The sequence below is a fragment of the Spermophilus citellus genome (assembly GCF_964194105.1).
Source record: "Spermophilus citellus genome assembly, chromosome: 9".
NCBI lineage: Eukaryota > Metazoa > Chordata > Mammalia > Rodentia > Sciuridae > Spermophilus > Spermophilus citellus.
In genome coordinates, this window is record NC_138191.1 from 121,610,778 (window position 1) to 121,625,002 (window position 14,225).

A 14,225-nucleotide genomic window follows, 5' to 3' on the forward strand; every position below is an offset into this window, starting at 1 on the left:
AGGATCGCAAGTTCAAAGCCAGCCTCAGCAACAGCTAGGCACTAAGCAACTCAGTAAGACCCTGTCTCTAATAAAATACAAAATAGGGCTGGGGATGTGGCTCAGTGGACAAGTGCCCCTGAGTTCAATCCCTGGTACCCCCCAAAAATATATGTATTATGTGCTCTCTTTTCAGGTTTTTGTGGTACCAGGGATGGAACCCAGGGATGCTCTACCACTAAGCTACATCCTCAGCCCTTTTTATTTTGAGACAGGTTCTCTCTAAGTTGCTGAGGGTCTCACTAAGTTGCTGAGGCTGGCCTTGAACTTGCGATTCTCCTGCCTCAGCCTCCCAAGTCACTGGGATTAGAGGTGTGTGCTTGGCTCTTTGCAGTTCTCATAAGGGAGTTGCATAGACTTGCATGTTTATGTACAACAGAGGGATTCTTACTGTCTTTCATCCATTTCAGGAGCATTTATTTAGTACCTATTATGTACCGGGAACTCTTGTGGCAGTGAAACCATTCAACTCTGCTGGAACTTCATTCCAGAAGGCAGGTTCAATGAACAAAAAATAGCCAAAAGGTGTGGTGTGTTCAGTGGTAAAGAATACTATGGGAAAAAATAAAATGAAGAAAGGAAATGCGAAGAGCTGGGGGTGGGGGACAAAGTGTCAGGGAGGGCGGGCAGGGAAGCCTTGCCCAAGCAACTGAGGGCAGTGAGCACAGGGGTGTCTGAGGACAGTGGCACAAGACCCCCGCAAGGCAGGGTTGTAGATTGTGTCTGCCCAGAGGAGTTCAGAAGGTCACACAGGGTGACAATAAGAAACGGACAGAGCCTTGTTTGGCACTGGTGTGGTGTGAAGTCTCTGGGGACAACGCACCTTATTGCTTGCACCCAGGACAGACCACGGCTTCCACCTGCCCTTCTTCTGCCCCTGCTGGAAGGAGCGTCCAGGCACCTGAATGGCCTAGAGCCGGGGCCTGCTTCGGGGTGAGGAAGGAGCAGGTGGAAGGGGGTGCGCAGGAGGTGCTGAGTGCCGGGGCAGGGCTGGAGCAGATGGCGGGGGGTGTCCTGAGGCCCAGCAAGGGTGACCTTGAGTGAGGCGGGACCCCCTGCAGGACTCTGGGCAGAGCAGAGATGAGGTGGGACTCAGGTCAACTTCTGCTGCCTGGAGAACAGTCAGTGGGGTAGGGTGGGAACAGGGGTCCTGTGGGAGGTTATTGCAGGAATTTGGGGTGACAGAGTGGCTCAAAGCAAGGTGGGGTCCACGGGGAGAGACAGTAAAAATTCCGCCAATTCTGGACATTTGGGGAAGGCACAGCTGCAGCCGCTCCCAGCAGCCCCCTAAGTGAGCTATGAAGTCTCACTAACTTAACACCCGAGAGGTGAGACCAGCCTGTGTCCAGCAGGCGCTCAGGGCTGTGGTGTGGCATCCGAGGAAGACTGGCTGCTGCCTGTTGCAAAATTTCTATCCCTCGTCCCTCCAGGCAGAGTTGAAATGCAGCTGAAAAGCGGGAAGAAGGGGGTGACGTCCATGTGGCCCTTTGACTCACCTAAATGGACCTTGGAATTCACCCCGCTGCCCCTGGGCACCTCCGAGGGGGAGGCGGCTGGCAGAGGCGGGAGAAGCTCGGAGTGCACCTGGTGACTTCCAGTCGTGCCTCCTCCAGGAGGCTCAGAGGATGGGGACACTCACGACCCCTGGGCTTTCCTTGCAGTTGGACCACCACATGGACATCATGTTCTTCCCCATCTTCGCGGCCTATTTTGGGGTGATTGTGGCCAGGTGCCTCGCAAAGCCTCTTCCCAAGGGATCGGAGAAGAAGACCCAGATGGCTACGCCCTCCAATTTGTTTGGCATGCTGGGTAAGGACAAGGTGGCCTGGCGACCCCCTGCCTGGGCTGAGCCTCAAGGGGGCGGAGGTGAAGTGTGCGGGGTTAGGGGACAGCAGATGGCTCAGGGTCCTCCTGGAGGTCGTAGCAAGGGTGAGGCTCCATCCTTCCTCCCAAAGGGCTGTGGTGAAAATGGCTCTCTCCCCCCTCGATGGAGGGCCTGAGGCCCTTCCCGGGGACCCATGTTGAGTTCCTACCTTTGAAAGAAGCATTTCCTCACTAGTGCCCGATGGACAGGGAGGCTCACTACAGTGGAGTTTGGGTTCATCCAGTCCTTTGGTCCTCAGCTGAAAGGAGGGAATCGGGCAAGTGAAAAACTGGGGCCGTGAGTAGGAACAGGGTGGGAAGGAACAGGGAGTAATGTATCTGAAAAGCTGCGGGGGAGTGACCAGCTTAGGTGGCTGGGAGGGGCTTGGAAGAAATCAGGCAGAAGCCCTGCGCTACTGCACAGCACGCCTGCAAAATCAGCCGCTTGGGAGGCTGAGGCAGGAGGATCATGAGTTCAAAGCCAGCCTCAGCAGTTTTGCAAGGCCCTAAGCAACTCAATGAGACCCTGTCTCTAAATAAAATATTAAAGAAGGGCTGTGGGGACTGGGGTTGTAGCTTAGTGGTGGAGCGCTTGCCCCACATGTATGAGGCACTGGGTTCAAACCTCAGCACCCACCACTATCCATAAATAAATAAGTAAATAATAAAGGCATTGTGTTCATCTACCAAAAACAAAAACAAAAGGCTGTGGTTGTGGGCTCAGTGATTGAGCACCTCTGGGTTTGATCCCTGGTACTGCCCCACCAAAAAAAGAAAAAAGAAGTCAGGCGGAGGGCCCAACAGCAGCAGGTATGTGAGTATTGGGCCATGGGACCAAATTGAAGCAGCACTTTGATTTTTTTTTTTAAGAGAGAGTGAGAGAGGAGAGAGAGTGAGAGATTTTTTAATATTTATTTTTTAGTTCTCGGCGGACACAACATCTTTGTTGGTATGTGGTGCTGAGGATCGAACCCGGGCCACACGCATGCCAGGCGAGCGCGCTACCGCTTGAACCACATTCCAAGCCCAGCACTTTGATTTTCAAAAATGAGCCTTTGGGGGCCGGGGTTGTGGCTCAGTGGTTGAGCACTTGTGAGCGTGTGTGAGGCCCTGGGTTCGGTCCCCAGTGCTGCAAAACTAAAGGAAACTAAGCCCTGGGTTAACACAGACAGGCTCGGGAGGCTGGGGTTACAGATTTCAACTCCTGGACCTTGGTTTCCCTGCCTGTGAAGCGTGCTAGCTGGCTCCTGCCAACTCGTGGGTCCAGGGGAGCCAGGATGTCCCCGAGGTGGTGCAGCTGGACAGGGATCAAGCTGAGGCTCTCCAGCTCTAGGGTCCTCCTCTGAAGCCCCGGAGGCTCAGGACTTTGGAGCCCGAGTGTGGCTCTGGCCAGTGACCCTCTCTGGTCCCCCCCAGGTACTCTCTTCTTGTGGATATTCTGGCCAAGTTTCAACTCTGCTCCACTGAACCTTCTAGATAACAAGAGGACGGCTCTTCTCAACACCTACTTCGCCCTGGCAGTCAGCGCGGTGACGGCCACCTCAGTGTCAGCTTTGGCTCACCCCCATGGGAAGATCAACTTGGTGAGGAGGGGCTGCCCCTGGGCAGCATTTGGGTGCATCCATGCCTGCTCCCACCCCAGAGCCAGCCACACGGAAAGATCATGGCTGACAAAGCCTTCCTGTGGGCAAAACAGGAAGGAGGCCAGGTGGCCACCACGGCCCTGGGACTTAGAGGCTGTCAAAGGGTCACAGGCTCTCTGCAGGGAGTAGTCGAATCACCAGTATTTATACACACAGGCCCCCATTTGAGCCCCATTTCTGCCAGTTACTGAAACCAGCTACCCACCATAAACCCCGGTCAGCCGAACAGACTAGATCAGGGTTAGTCAGCCTCTCCTCTTTTCCCAAGAAATCTCCAGATGGAATTAACATCATCAGAAGTAAAAAAAAAAAAAAGGAAAAAAATGTTCCAATAGTCACATGACCTTGGCCAAGCTGCCACTGCAACTCTTTGAGCTTCAGTTTCCCCATCTGTAAAGTGGGAATGAAGAGAGATGCATATAAAGCGCTTAATGTGGAGTGGCGGCATTAGCTGCCGTCATTGACGTAGTGAGGGGGCTAGGTACAAGTTTGGGGAGGACAGATGGGTCACAAGAGAAATCCAGAGGCAAAGCCAGTTCCCATGATGATCAGGCAGAGATCTACCAGCCGGAGGTGTTGGGGAGAAAATGACGGATGGAGGGCATGGAGCAGAGGGAGGGAATGTGGCCACCGATGACAATTCGTAGCCTAGTTCTAGAGCTGAGGGGAGGTTGACGTTGCCATGTGCGCACTCCATGGTGACAGTCTAGGAGCTCACAGGTGGGGTCGTCTGTGGAGGCAGGACTTGGCATCGGGTCAGGAAAGCCCAGAACCTGTGCCGGAGCCCAGGGGTCTGGGGCCAGATGTGAGCAAGACCAGACTCCAGCTCTGCAGGAGTGAAGGACACCCAGAGATGGGACCCAGGGACAAGGCTTGGCTTATTGAACTGGATCCCGTCCCAAGGAGTGGCGAAACCCTGCTCTTCGAAGTGCCCAAGAACACATCACAAATAAGGGTGGCCAGGGTGCTGGGCAACGTCCCCTGCCCACTGATTCCCTGTGTGCTTCCCAATCAGAAGGACTGCTGGCTCCCAGCCTGAGGGGTGGGACTGGGGCAGGCCCATGGATGAAGGCCATGTTGTCCCCACTGAGGGACAACAGAGCAGGAGGGACATTACAGGGTTGCTGTGCAGCCACTTTCCAGCTTGGGGCAAGTCCTCCGGCCTCGCCTCATTCACCCCTGCTGTTTCTTTGCAGGTTCACGTGCACAACGCTGTGCTGGCTGGAGGCGTGGCTTCGAGTGCGCCAGCCTACCTGATTTCCTCCCCTTGGATTGCCATGGTGCTGGGCCTGCTGGCTGGCTTGATCTCCATTGGGGGAGCCAAGTGCCTGGTAAGGAACTGGACAAGGAATACCCTCTGCTTGGGCTTAATCAACAGACTCCTGAGTCCCTAATGGGCACTCTGGGGGGGCATGGGCTGTGGTAGGCATGTGCTGGTCCTTCTTAGATTGGCTTCAAAGCCTGGGAGAGGGACCCACCCTGGTTGGCTGGTGCAAGGGTGCTGGGGAACAAGTACTTGGCTCATTCAAATTTGCTCAGGCATAAGAAGGATCTGTTTTAAGGATGCCAGGGTTTCTAGAACCCAAGGACAGGGATGTTTCTGGAAACCCTGGAATGACTGCATTTGAAAAGATGCCAAGAAGTTTCTGCTCTGCTTCTTTCTTTGCTTTTCCTGAATATCTGCTCTATTCTCACTCTGTGGACCTGCCTCCTCTTCTGCTCCACACAGTAGAATGTGGTCTTTTGCTTCAAGAAAGCAGCCAGGTAGGGCTGGGGATACAGCTCCGTTGGTAGAGTGCAAGTACAGGGCCCCGGGTTTAATCCCCAGAAAAAAAAAAGCAGCCAAGTAGAATCTCTTGGTCCCAATTCCAAATTTTCTGGAAAAGGGGCTCCTTGGTTTAACTTGGACTGTGTCACTTAGGCTGGGGTGGAGGGGCTTATGCATGGGCTGCTGCTAACAAACTGTGTGGGTAGGGGGCTGGGGATGTGGCTCAGCCGTAGCGCGCTCGCCTGGCATGCGTGCGGCCCAGGTTCGATCCTCAGCACCACATACCAACAAAGATGTTGTGTCCGCCGAGAACTAAAAATTAAATATTAAAATTCTCTCTCTCTCTCTTAAAAAAAAATAGAAAAGGTGTGCTGGGGGCTGGGGCTCAGCAGTAGAGCACTCACCTAGCATGTGCGGGGCCCTGGGTTCGATCCTCAGCACCACATAAAAATAAATAAATGTGTTGTGTCCAACTACAATTAAAACAACTTTAAAAAAAAAAAAAAACTGTGTGGGTAGGAGGAGCAGCACCCAGAGAGGGAAAACCCAGCTGATAATCCAGGTGCTGTCCACTCTCCACAGTTTAATTCTTCACAGGGATGGATTTTTCTTCCTTCAGTACTCAGCAGGTAATGATTACACTAGAATCCTGCACACTAGCCAATCAAGTATTTATCAAGTATTAAGTTATCAAGTATTTCTAAGAGAAATGTCTAAGGACAACAAATCCTAAAGAGTTTGAAGACTGACACAGAGAAAAAGGACTTTTGAAGACTGAATTTGGATAAACGATGGATATTCCAGGAGTCATTTCCAACTCAAAATAAAGAATTGACCAAAGCTTGATTTGACCAAAGATAAGGCCCTCTGCTTTTCATCTCTGCATGTGAACAGATGTCTTTTCATGTCCTCTGACTTTGAAACCCTGAGATGAAAGGAGGATATAAACAACAAAGGGTGCATAACAAGGCTGGGCACGTGGTGCCCTCTGGTAATCTCAGCGACTTTGGGAGGCTGAGGCAGGAGGATGCCTCAGCAATTTAGCAAGGCCCTTTCTCAAAATAAGAATAAAAAGGGACCAGGCACGGTGGCACACGCCTGTAATCCCAGCAGCTTGGGAAGCTGAGGCAGGAGGATCAAGAGTTCAAGGCCAGCCTCAGCAACTCAGCAAGGTCAGCCAGGCGCTCCTGGAGTTTAGACGTCTAAGCTGGCCTGGGTCGGGTCAGGAAATTTGTCCCGGAGCAGAAGACATCTGAGGAGAGCGGTGACAGGTAAGTCATTGAAGAAGCAAGAAATGTATTTGAGGCAGAAGGAGCTGCGTGAACAACAGCTCGGCGGCGAGGAGAGCACGTGGCCAACCGAGAGACAGAGAGACGTTCTCGTGGCCAGAGCACGGGGGTTCCCTGGAGCTGGTGGAACCACAGAGGTGGAAGGTCGCATCGCCGGAGCTGAAGGACTGACCTAAATTCTTATTCTGAAGACAGTGGAGGTTCCGGGAGGGACAGCCTGACGCAGCTTGCACCTGGGCTGTCGGAGGAGGGAGCAGTGGATGGGAGTCGGTGGCGTGGTCAGGGCCTTCCTTCGGACTTCACCTTCAACTTGTCTACACCAAGGTTCACCCCCACGCCCCGCCACAGGGGATATGTGACAACACCTTGGTGCAACTAGGCGGGGTGCTACCCGCGTGTAGAATGTAGAAGCCAAGCCGGGCGCACACCTGTAATCCCAGCGGCTTGGGAGGCTGAGGCAGGAGGATGGTGAGTTCAAAGCCAACTTCAGCAAAAGCAAGGCACCAAGCAACTCAGTGAGACCCTGTTTCTAAATAAAACACAAAATAGGGCTGGGATGTGGCTCAGTGGTCGAGTGCCCCTGAGTTCAATCTCTGGTACCAAAAAAAAAAAAAAAAAGAATGTAGAAGCCAGGTTGCTGCTAAACATCCTACAAGGACAGGCCGGCCTCTCCCTGCCCCCAGCACGGAATTATCAGCCTCGAATGTGAGTAATGACTGCACAAGTCCCTGGCTACTCAGAGTGCGGGCTGCGGAGCAGCAGCGTTGGCACCACTGTGGAGCTTATCAGAAACTCCAAGTCTTGGCTGGAGCCGTGGCTCAGCAGCAGAGCACTTGCCCAGTACAGGTGAGGCCCTGGGTTCAATCCTCAGCACCATGCAAAACTAAATAAGTAAAATAATAGCAGAAATGACAAATCTCGGGCCCCACTCAGAGCCACTGATTCTTCTCTGTGTTTGAACAAGTGTCTCAGGGGATGTAAGTGCACGTTCAAGTCTGAGAAGGGCTGCTTCTTCTATTTGTTTAAAATTTATTCTAATTTGTTATACATGGTGGCCGAATGCAACTCATTGCATATTACACATATAGAGCACAGTTTTTCAAGTCACTGATTGTACACCAAGTATTTTCACACCATTTGTGTCTTATACCTGAACTTAGGGTAGTGATGTCTACTCGTTCCACGTCATTTCTATCACCTTGCCCCCTCCCTTCCCCTCCCTCCCTTTGCTCTAAGGTTCCTCCCTTCCTCCAATGCTCTCCCCCATCACCCTTATGAGTCAGCCTCCTTACATCAAAGAAAACATTCGACCTTTGGTTTTGAGGGATTGGCTTGCTTCACTTAGCATTATATTCTCCAACTTCATCCATTTACCTGGAAATACCATGATTTTATTCTCTTTTAGTGCTGAGTAATGTCCATCGTGTGTATATACCAAAGTTTCCCTATCCATTCATCTACTGAAGGGCATCTAGGTTGGTTCCATAAATTAGCTAGTATGAATTGTGCAGCTTTAAACATGGATGTGGCTGTGTCCCTGTGGTATGCTGTTTTTGAGTTCTTTTGGTATAGACCAAGGCGAGGCACAGCTGGGTCAAATGATGGTTCCATTCCAAGTTTTCCAAGGAATCTCCATACTGCTTTCCAGATTGGCTGCACCAATTTGCAGCAATGTATGAGTGTGCTTTCCCCCACATCCTCGCCAACACTTATTGTTGCTTGTATTCTTGATAACTGCCATTCTGACTGGAGTGAGATGGAATCTTAGTTTTGATTTGCAGTTCTCTAAGAGCTAGAGATGTTGAACATTTTTTTCAGGTTTGTTGATTGATTGCATATCCTCTTCCAAGAAGTGTCCATCAGTTCCTTGGCACAGTTATTGATTGGGTTATTTGTTTTTTTGTGAGAAAGGCTTCTTTAGGCCAGCCTCACGTCCATCACCCTTGGTGGCCTGGATACCTAGGATCTGTAAAAAAGGGTGGGGAGGGAACAGAGGAGTGTCGCTTGCAGATATACTTATAATGCTATTTGTCCCCAGGCGAGTTTTAACTACGCGCAGGTGACCCAGGACTTCAGCGGTGTGCACTACGCCTTCGGCCTGCCGGGCCTGCTCGGGGTGGCCACCTACATTGTGCTGCTGCTCTGGACCTCTTCATCCAAGGTGTGGGTACCTCGGCTCACTTCCCAGCCCTGTCGCAGTGCACTAGGAAGTGTCCCCAGAGCCCTGGGAGGCGGGTGCATTCGGGCCCAGGCACTTAGTAGGCCTCAGGAAATAAGTTGGTAGATAAATTCTTCCTATGTGACGGTTGTCACTTCTCCAGGCCGCTTCCTCCCTGGGGCAGCTGGGTGCAGGGCCCAGGTGTGGGGCGGAGGAGCCCCGATCAATGCAGGCAGAGCAGGTCAATCCGCCAAAGCCCACTGGGCCCGTTTTGCAAGCTACAGAGTTCAGGTTGAGGTCAAGAGCCCGCAGGGGCTGGTCTTGAAGTCATTCCCTCCAGTGTCCTGCTGGGATGACACAGAAACTCTCCCTCCTTGGTTGTCCAAGTGTGACTGGGGACAGTGAGGCTGTCTCTGCTCTTGGGTTGTTGGGAGGCTACGGGGTGCCCCTGATGTAAGGTTAAGATTTTAAAAGTTGAGGTAGGAAAGTCCTAAGCCAGCCCCAAGGCACAGAGAGCGAAGGGACTTGGTGGCCTTCTCACTGTGAGGGGGGATCATGGGCTTCTGGACAAGAGGCAGGTTATGTGTCCCCCAGAAAATGGATAGCAATAAGCACTCAACTTATCAGGATTGAACTCAGGGGCACCCGACCACTGAGTCACATCCCCAGACCTATTCTGTATTTTATTAAGAGACAGGGTCTCACTGAGTTTGCTGAGGCTGGCTCTGAACTCATGATCCTCCTTCCTCAGCCTCCTGAGCTGCTGGAATTACAGGCGTGCACCACCGTGCCCAGCTTGTGTGAACTTTTGCTGGATGCGGCTCCTATAAATTGAGACTAACATTTTTACAGATGAACTGATACAGTGTTGATGTGATCACTCATATCATCGCTTGCTGCCTGCTTTCTAAGTGCTACTTACTCATTGTACTAAAATATATATAAAAAATCTCTTCAGTGATCTGCCCAAGGTCACTTGGCTGGAACCTGACTCTAAGGGTGGCTTGTGATTGGAAGCATCTCTGAGAAACTGTGGAGGGGTGGAGTTCTCTTCCACCTCTTGGATCCTGGGGAGCTCCAACAATTGAGGTGACCATAGCCCCAAATTGTAGGAAGCTTCTGGGGTGGGGAGCTGTCCATGCAGGAGTATTGAGTGAGGAGGACCCCCCCACACACCCCCCGGGAATGGGGAGGGTGGTCTGTGTGGAAAGGCAACGGGCACCAGTGATGTGTCTGCCACTGTTCTGAGAGCTGTGTTACTCTAGGTAAATTGCTTCCTCTCTCTGGGCTTCAGAACTCCCTTCTGTAAAAGCAGCGTCCCAAACTCAGATGCCCGGAGGAGCCAGGCAGATCACGTACACAATGAGGCCCACCCAGGGAGCCTAGGCAACCATCACTGTGCAGGGACCCAGGCTCAGTGTCACCAGGTCCAGTGTTTTCAAGGGAAGCCAGGGTCCACAGCTCGGCACGTGCTCCCCAAACCCTGGTGAAAAAACTCAAAATCATGAGTAACATTGGGTGGACCGGATTCTGTTCTGAGTTGCAGACCTTTAACCTGCGGACCAACCACCTTCAAGTCCCCGGGGTTCTGTGTGGTTCTGTGATTCTCCAGGGTGGTGATTCTCTTCAGCATCACCAGGGAACTTACTAGAAATGCAAATCCTGTGGCCCCACCCAAACCTACTGGGAATAGGACCTAACAATCATCATCATCTTCTTTTTTTTCTTTCTTTCTTTTTTTGTACTGGAGATTGAACCCAGGATGCTTAATCACTGAGCCACATCCCCAGCCCTTTTTTGTGTTTATTTTGAGACAGGGTCTTGACACAGTCAGGCCTGCCTGGTTGGAATCCCAAGAGCCCCTGGTTCCAAGCTGCAGAGCTGGGTGCTTGTTCACTTTCCCCACCTGGACTTCCGCTCTGGGAAGCACCCATGTAAAGTCTGGCCCAGAAGACTGCCGACAGGATTGTGTGAAATCTGCAGGCAGAGCCAGGGCCTGGCCTGGGGTGGGGACATACCACTCCCGGGAACTATTAATGCAGTGATGAATTCTCCTTCATCCATTTCTGCTTTCCCGTGGCCTCAGGACAGTCCAAACTGTTATGGGCCAGATGCAGTGGCACACGCCTGTAGTCCCAGCAAGTCAGGAGGCTGAGGCAGGAGGATCACGAGTTCAAAGCCAGCCTCGGCAATTTAGGAAGGCCCTGAACAATTCAGCAAGACCCTGTCTCTAAATAAAGTGTAATAAAGGGCTGGGGATGTGGCTCAGTGGTTAAGTGCCCTTGGGTTCAATCCCCGATACCAAAAAAAAAAGGGAAAAAAAAATCTATAAATAAACAAAAACGTGCATTATGGGTCAGTAGATGCAGGTTTAACTTCTATTCTGCCACTTGTTATTTTAAAAAAATCTTTTAATTAGAGTATAATCTATATCCAGAAAAGGAAGTTACCATTTGATGACATATCCATGTAAACAGCACCCAACACCTCTCCCTGCCTCATCCAGGGTCACCACTAACCTGGCTTCTTGCAGCTTCCATCAGTTTTGCCTGCTTTTATGCTTTTTTTTTTTTTTTTTTTTTTTTTTTTTTAAGAGAGAGTGAGAGAGGAGAGAGAGAGAGAATTTTTTTTTTAATATTTATTTTTCAGTTTTCGGCGGACACAACATCTTTGTTGGTAGGTGGTGCTGAGGATCGAACCTGGGCCGCACGCATGCCAGGCGAGCGCGCTACCGCTTGAGCCACATCCCCAGCCCCTGCTTTTATGCTTTATGTAGGTGCAGCCGCAGAGGCGGCCTGTGCTTTGCGTGCCCGGAGTCTTTTGCTCGGCGCTGTGGCGATTCATCCAGACTGTTCCTTTTTCACTGAAGTATAGTGTTCCATCGTGCTTGGTCTTAATTCATACAGGTGACGAGTGGCAATGCTAAGGGGGCCAATGTCATTGGAAAGGAGAATTTAATGTTCCGCTGCAAGGAGAGGCCCAGCACCCTAGGCGGGGGCCACACAAAACCATATCACATGCAGGGGCCAGGTGGCAGAGAGCATGAGAAGGTAACTGGCCCAATGTCTTTATGACAGTAGTGGCAGGGGCGTAACTGGGTGGGCATGTCCCCTGTTGGGCCGGAAGTGAGGACACACGTGTTGGAGTTCATGAGCTTCCTTGTCTGCAGAGAGCCAAGTTGAAGGAGAATGAGGTAAATAACTCTGGCCATGAGTTTGGCCTTATGGTTGATGAGTCGCTGGAGGACAAGTGTCCCAACGTGTGAAGATGATGTGATTTAGTGTCCCTTATTGATGAGCACGTGGGCAGTTTGAAGTCTGGAGGGAGTATGAATATTGTGGAGTTGCCCCTGTGAATGTTCTAGCACATTTGTTTTGAGAATGCGAATGCACTTCTGTTGAGTTTAGGCCTAGAAGTGGAACTGTTGTATCATTTGGTGTCCAAATGCGAAGTCTTGGTCAATATCACTGGTTTTCCATGACAGTGCACGCATATCTAATCACCAGTAGAATGGAAGAGTTCCCCTGTTTGTGTTCTCTAACACTTAGTGTTTTCTTTCTTTTTAATTAGCCATTTAGCTACCAACATAATGTTTCAATTTTAATTTCCTCAAGGATTAGTTAAAAGGAGCACTTAGCTGGGCATGGTGGTGCATGCCTATAATCCTGCTACTCAGGAGGCTGAGGTAGGAGGATCACAAATTTGAGGCCAGCCTCAGCAATGTAGTGAGACTCTGTCTCAAAAAAAAATGAGAAGGGACGGGCCTGGGGTTGTGGCTGAGAGGTAGAGGGCTCGCCTACCGTGCATGAGGCACTGGGTTCGATCCTCAGTACCACATAAAAATAAAATAAAGATATTGTGTCCACCTATAACTAAAAAATAAATAAACAAATAATAAAATATAAAGGGGTGGTGTGGTGGCTCACTGAGAGAGCACCCTGGGTTCGATCCCCAGGACTGGGTGGGTGGGGAGAGAACTTTTCATAGGGCACTTTTTGGACATTTGAGTATCTTGTGAAATGTCTGTTCAGGTTCCTAAACCATTTTTCTATTGTGTTGTTCTCTGACTTATTAATTGGTATGAACTCTATATATATTCAAAATATGGGTCCTTTGTTTTATATATATATTTAAACACACTCACACATATTATAAATATCTTCTCACATTTTGTGAGTTACTTTCACTTTCTTGTGTCTTTTGATAAATAGCAGTTCTTAATTTTAATGCAGTCTAATTTATCACTGTTCCCTTATGTTTAGCTCTTTTACATCTGTTTAAGAATGTCTGCAGGTTCACACACACGTGCTGCGTTTTTCTCTAAAAGTTGCTGTTAGTGAATCAAGGAATTGGGCAATTTACTTGATTTTTCATTCATTCAACAAACACTTCCCTGAGCTGTTGATGGCCTGAGTTGTGCTGGGTGCTGGAGAGGAGGCCCAATTCTCAAGGTAGACAAAGGACGTAGAGATAGGGGCCTGGCCTGGCCACCTGGAGGGGCCTTGGCTGCCTTTCCAGCCGAGGTACTAATCCTCCACCCCTGCCCTGCACGAGGGTCTGCAGGACCCCCCACCCAATGCCACCGGGTGGGTACTGTCACCCTTCCCCCACTGCACAACGAGTGGCCAGGAAAGCCAGGTTTATTGACTGGCCAAGATGAAACAGAAGTGCAGTGAGGTTCCTCTTTCCTCATTTTCCAAAGGGGGACCTGCCCACCGCCTGCAGAGCTGTGAAATGAGAAACAGAAAAGACTTACAAACTACGTGTTTTGCAGGACGGTCTGTGGCTGCAGTGGAGGGGAGGGCGAGGCTAACCTGGGAAGTCACTCCCAGCTCCCAGGGACCCTGTACTTATTTAACTTTGAAAGCGATGCCCTGGGGGCTGGGGTGGTGGCTCAGGGGCCTGTGCGAGGCCTGGGTTGGATTCTCAGCAAGAGAAAGTGATGCCCTGGGGTGGCCTTGGGAAGATGGGGGACCTGGGAATATAGCCCGAAGTGTATTCCAGGAATATGGGGTGATGATAGGGACCAGCTGGGGCGGGGACCGTGGTCTCCTCGTGTGGCCCATACTGGCAGTGGCTGATGCCAACTGTCCTTTCGTCCCTGACGACCTCTGCCGTGGGTGCCTGAGTGACCCTCCGCTTTGTCATCTCTAGGACTGGCAACCAGATGCTCACGGTGATGGGGGCTTTCAGCTTCGCCGTGTTGATGAGCCTGGCCTCCGGTCTCCTGACAGGTCGGTATGACGCGGGCCCAGGCTCCGTGGGCACCCCGGGCTGGCTCTGTGGGCACCCTCCCCTCCCCACCCCCCCAACGGACCCCTCAGCTCCAGCTCAACGAGGCAAAGGGCTCAGACCCTGATTTAAAAAAAAAATCATAGAATAATTTCAGAGATGGAAAGGCCCTCGGAGGCTGCCTGCTGCCGACCGGCATCTGGGAGAGGCCATCACACCTGCCCAGAGCTGCC

The 14,225-nt window shown here is 51.2% G+C and overlaps 1 protein-coding gene across 2 annotated transcripts in view; it reads left to right on the forward strand.

The window, feature by feature from the left end:
* LOC308656021 (RH-like protein) overlaps positions 1 to 14,225 on the forward strand; it is a 40,650-nt gene that overhangs the window by 17,894 nt on the left and 8,531 nt on the right. Inside the window, exons 4-8 of one of the 2 annotated variants that reach the window (XM_081306634.1) lie at positions 1,701 to 1,848; positions 3,319 to 3,485; positions 4,742 to 4,876; positions 8,641 to 8,765; positions 13,915 to 13,994. In XM_081306634.1, the coding sequence (XP_081162760.1) occupies positions 1,701 to 1,848; positions 3,319 to 3,485; positions 4,742 to 4,876; positions 8,641 to 8,765; positions 13,915 to 13,994 (655 nt within the window). The remainder of the gene's footprint in view (positions 1 to 1,700; positions 1,849 to 3,318; positions 3,486 to 4,741; positions 4,877 to 8,640; positions 8,766 to 13,914; positions 13,995 to 14,225) is intronic. The other variant, XM_081306633.1, reaches the window with a different exon arrangement.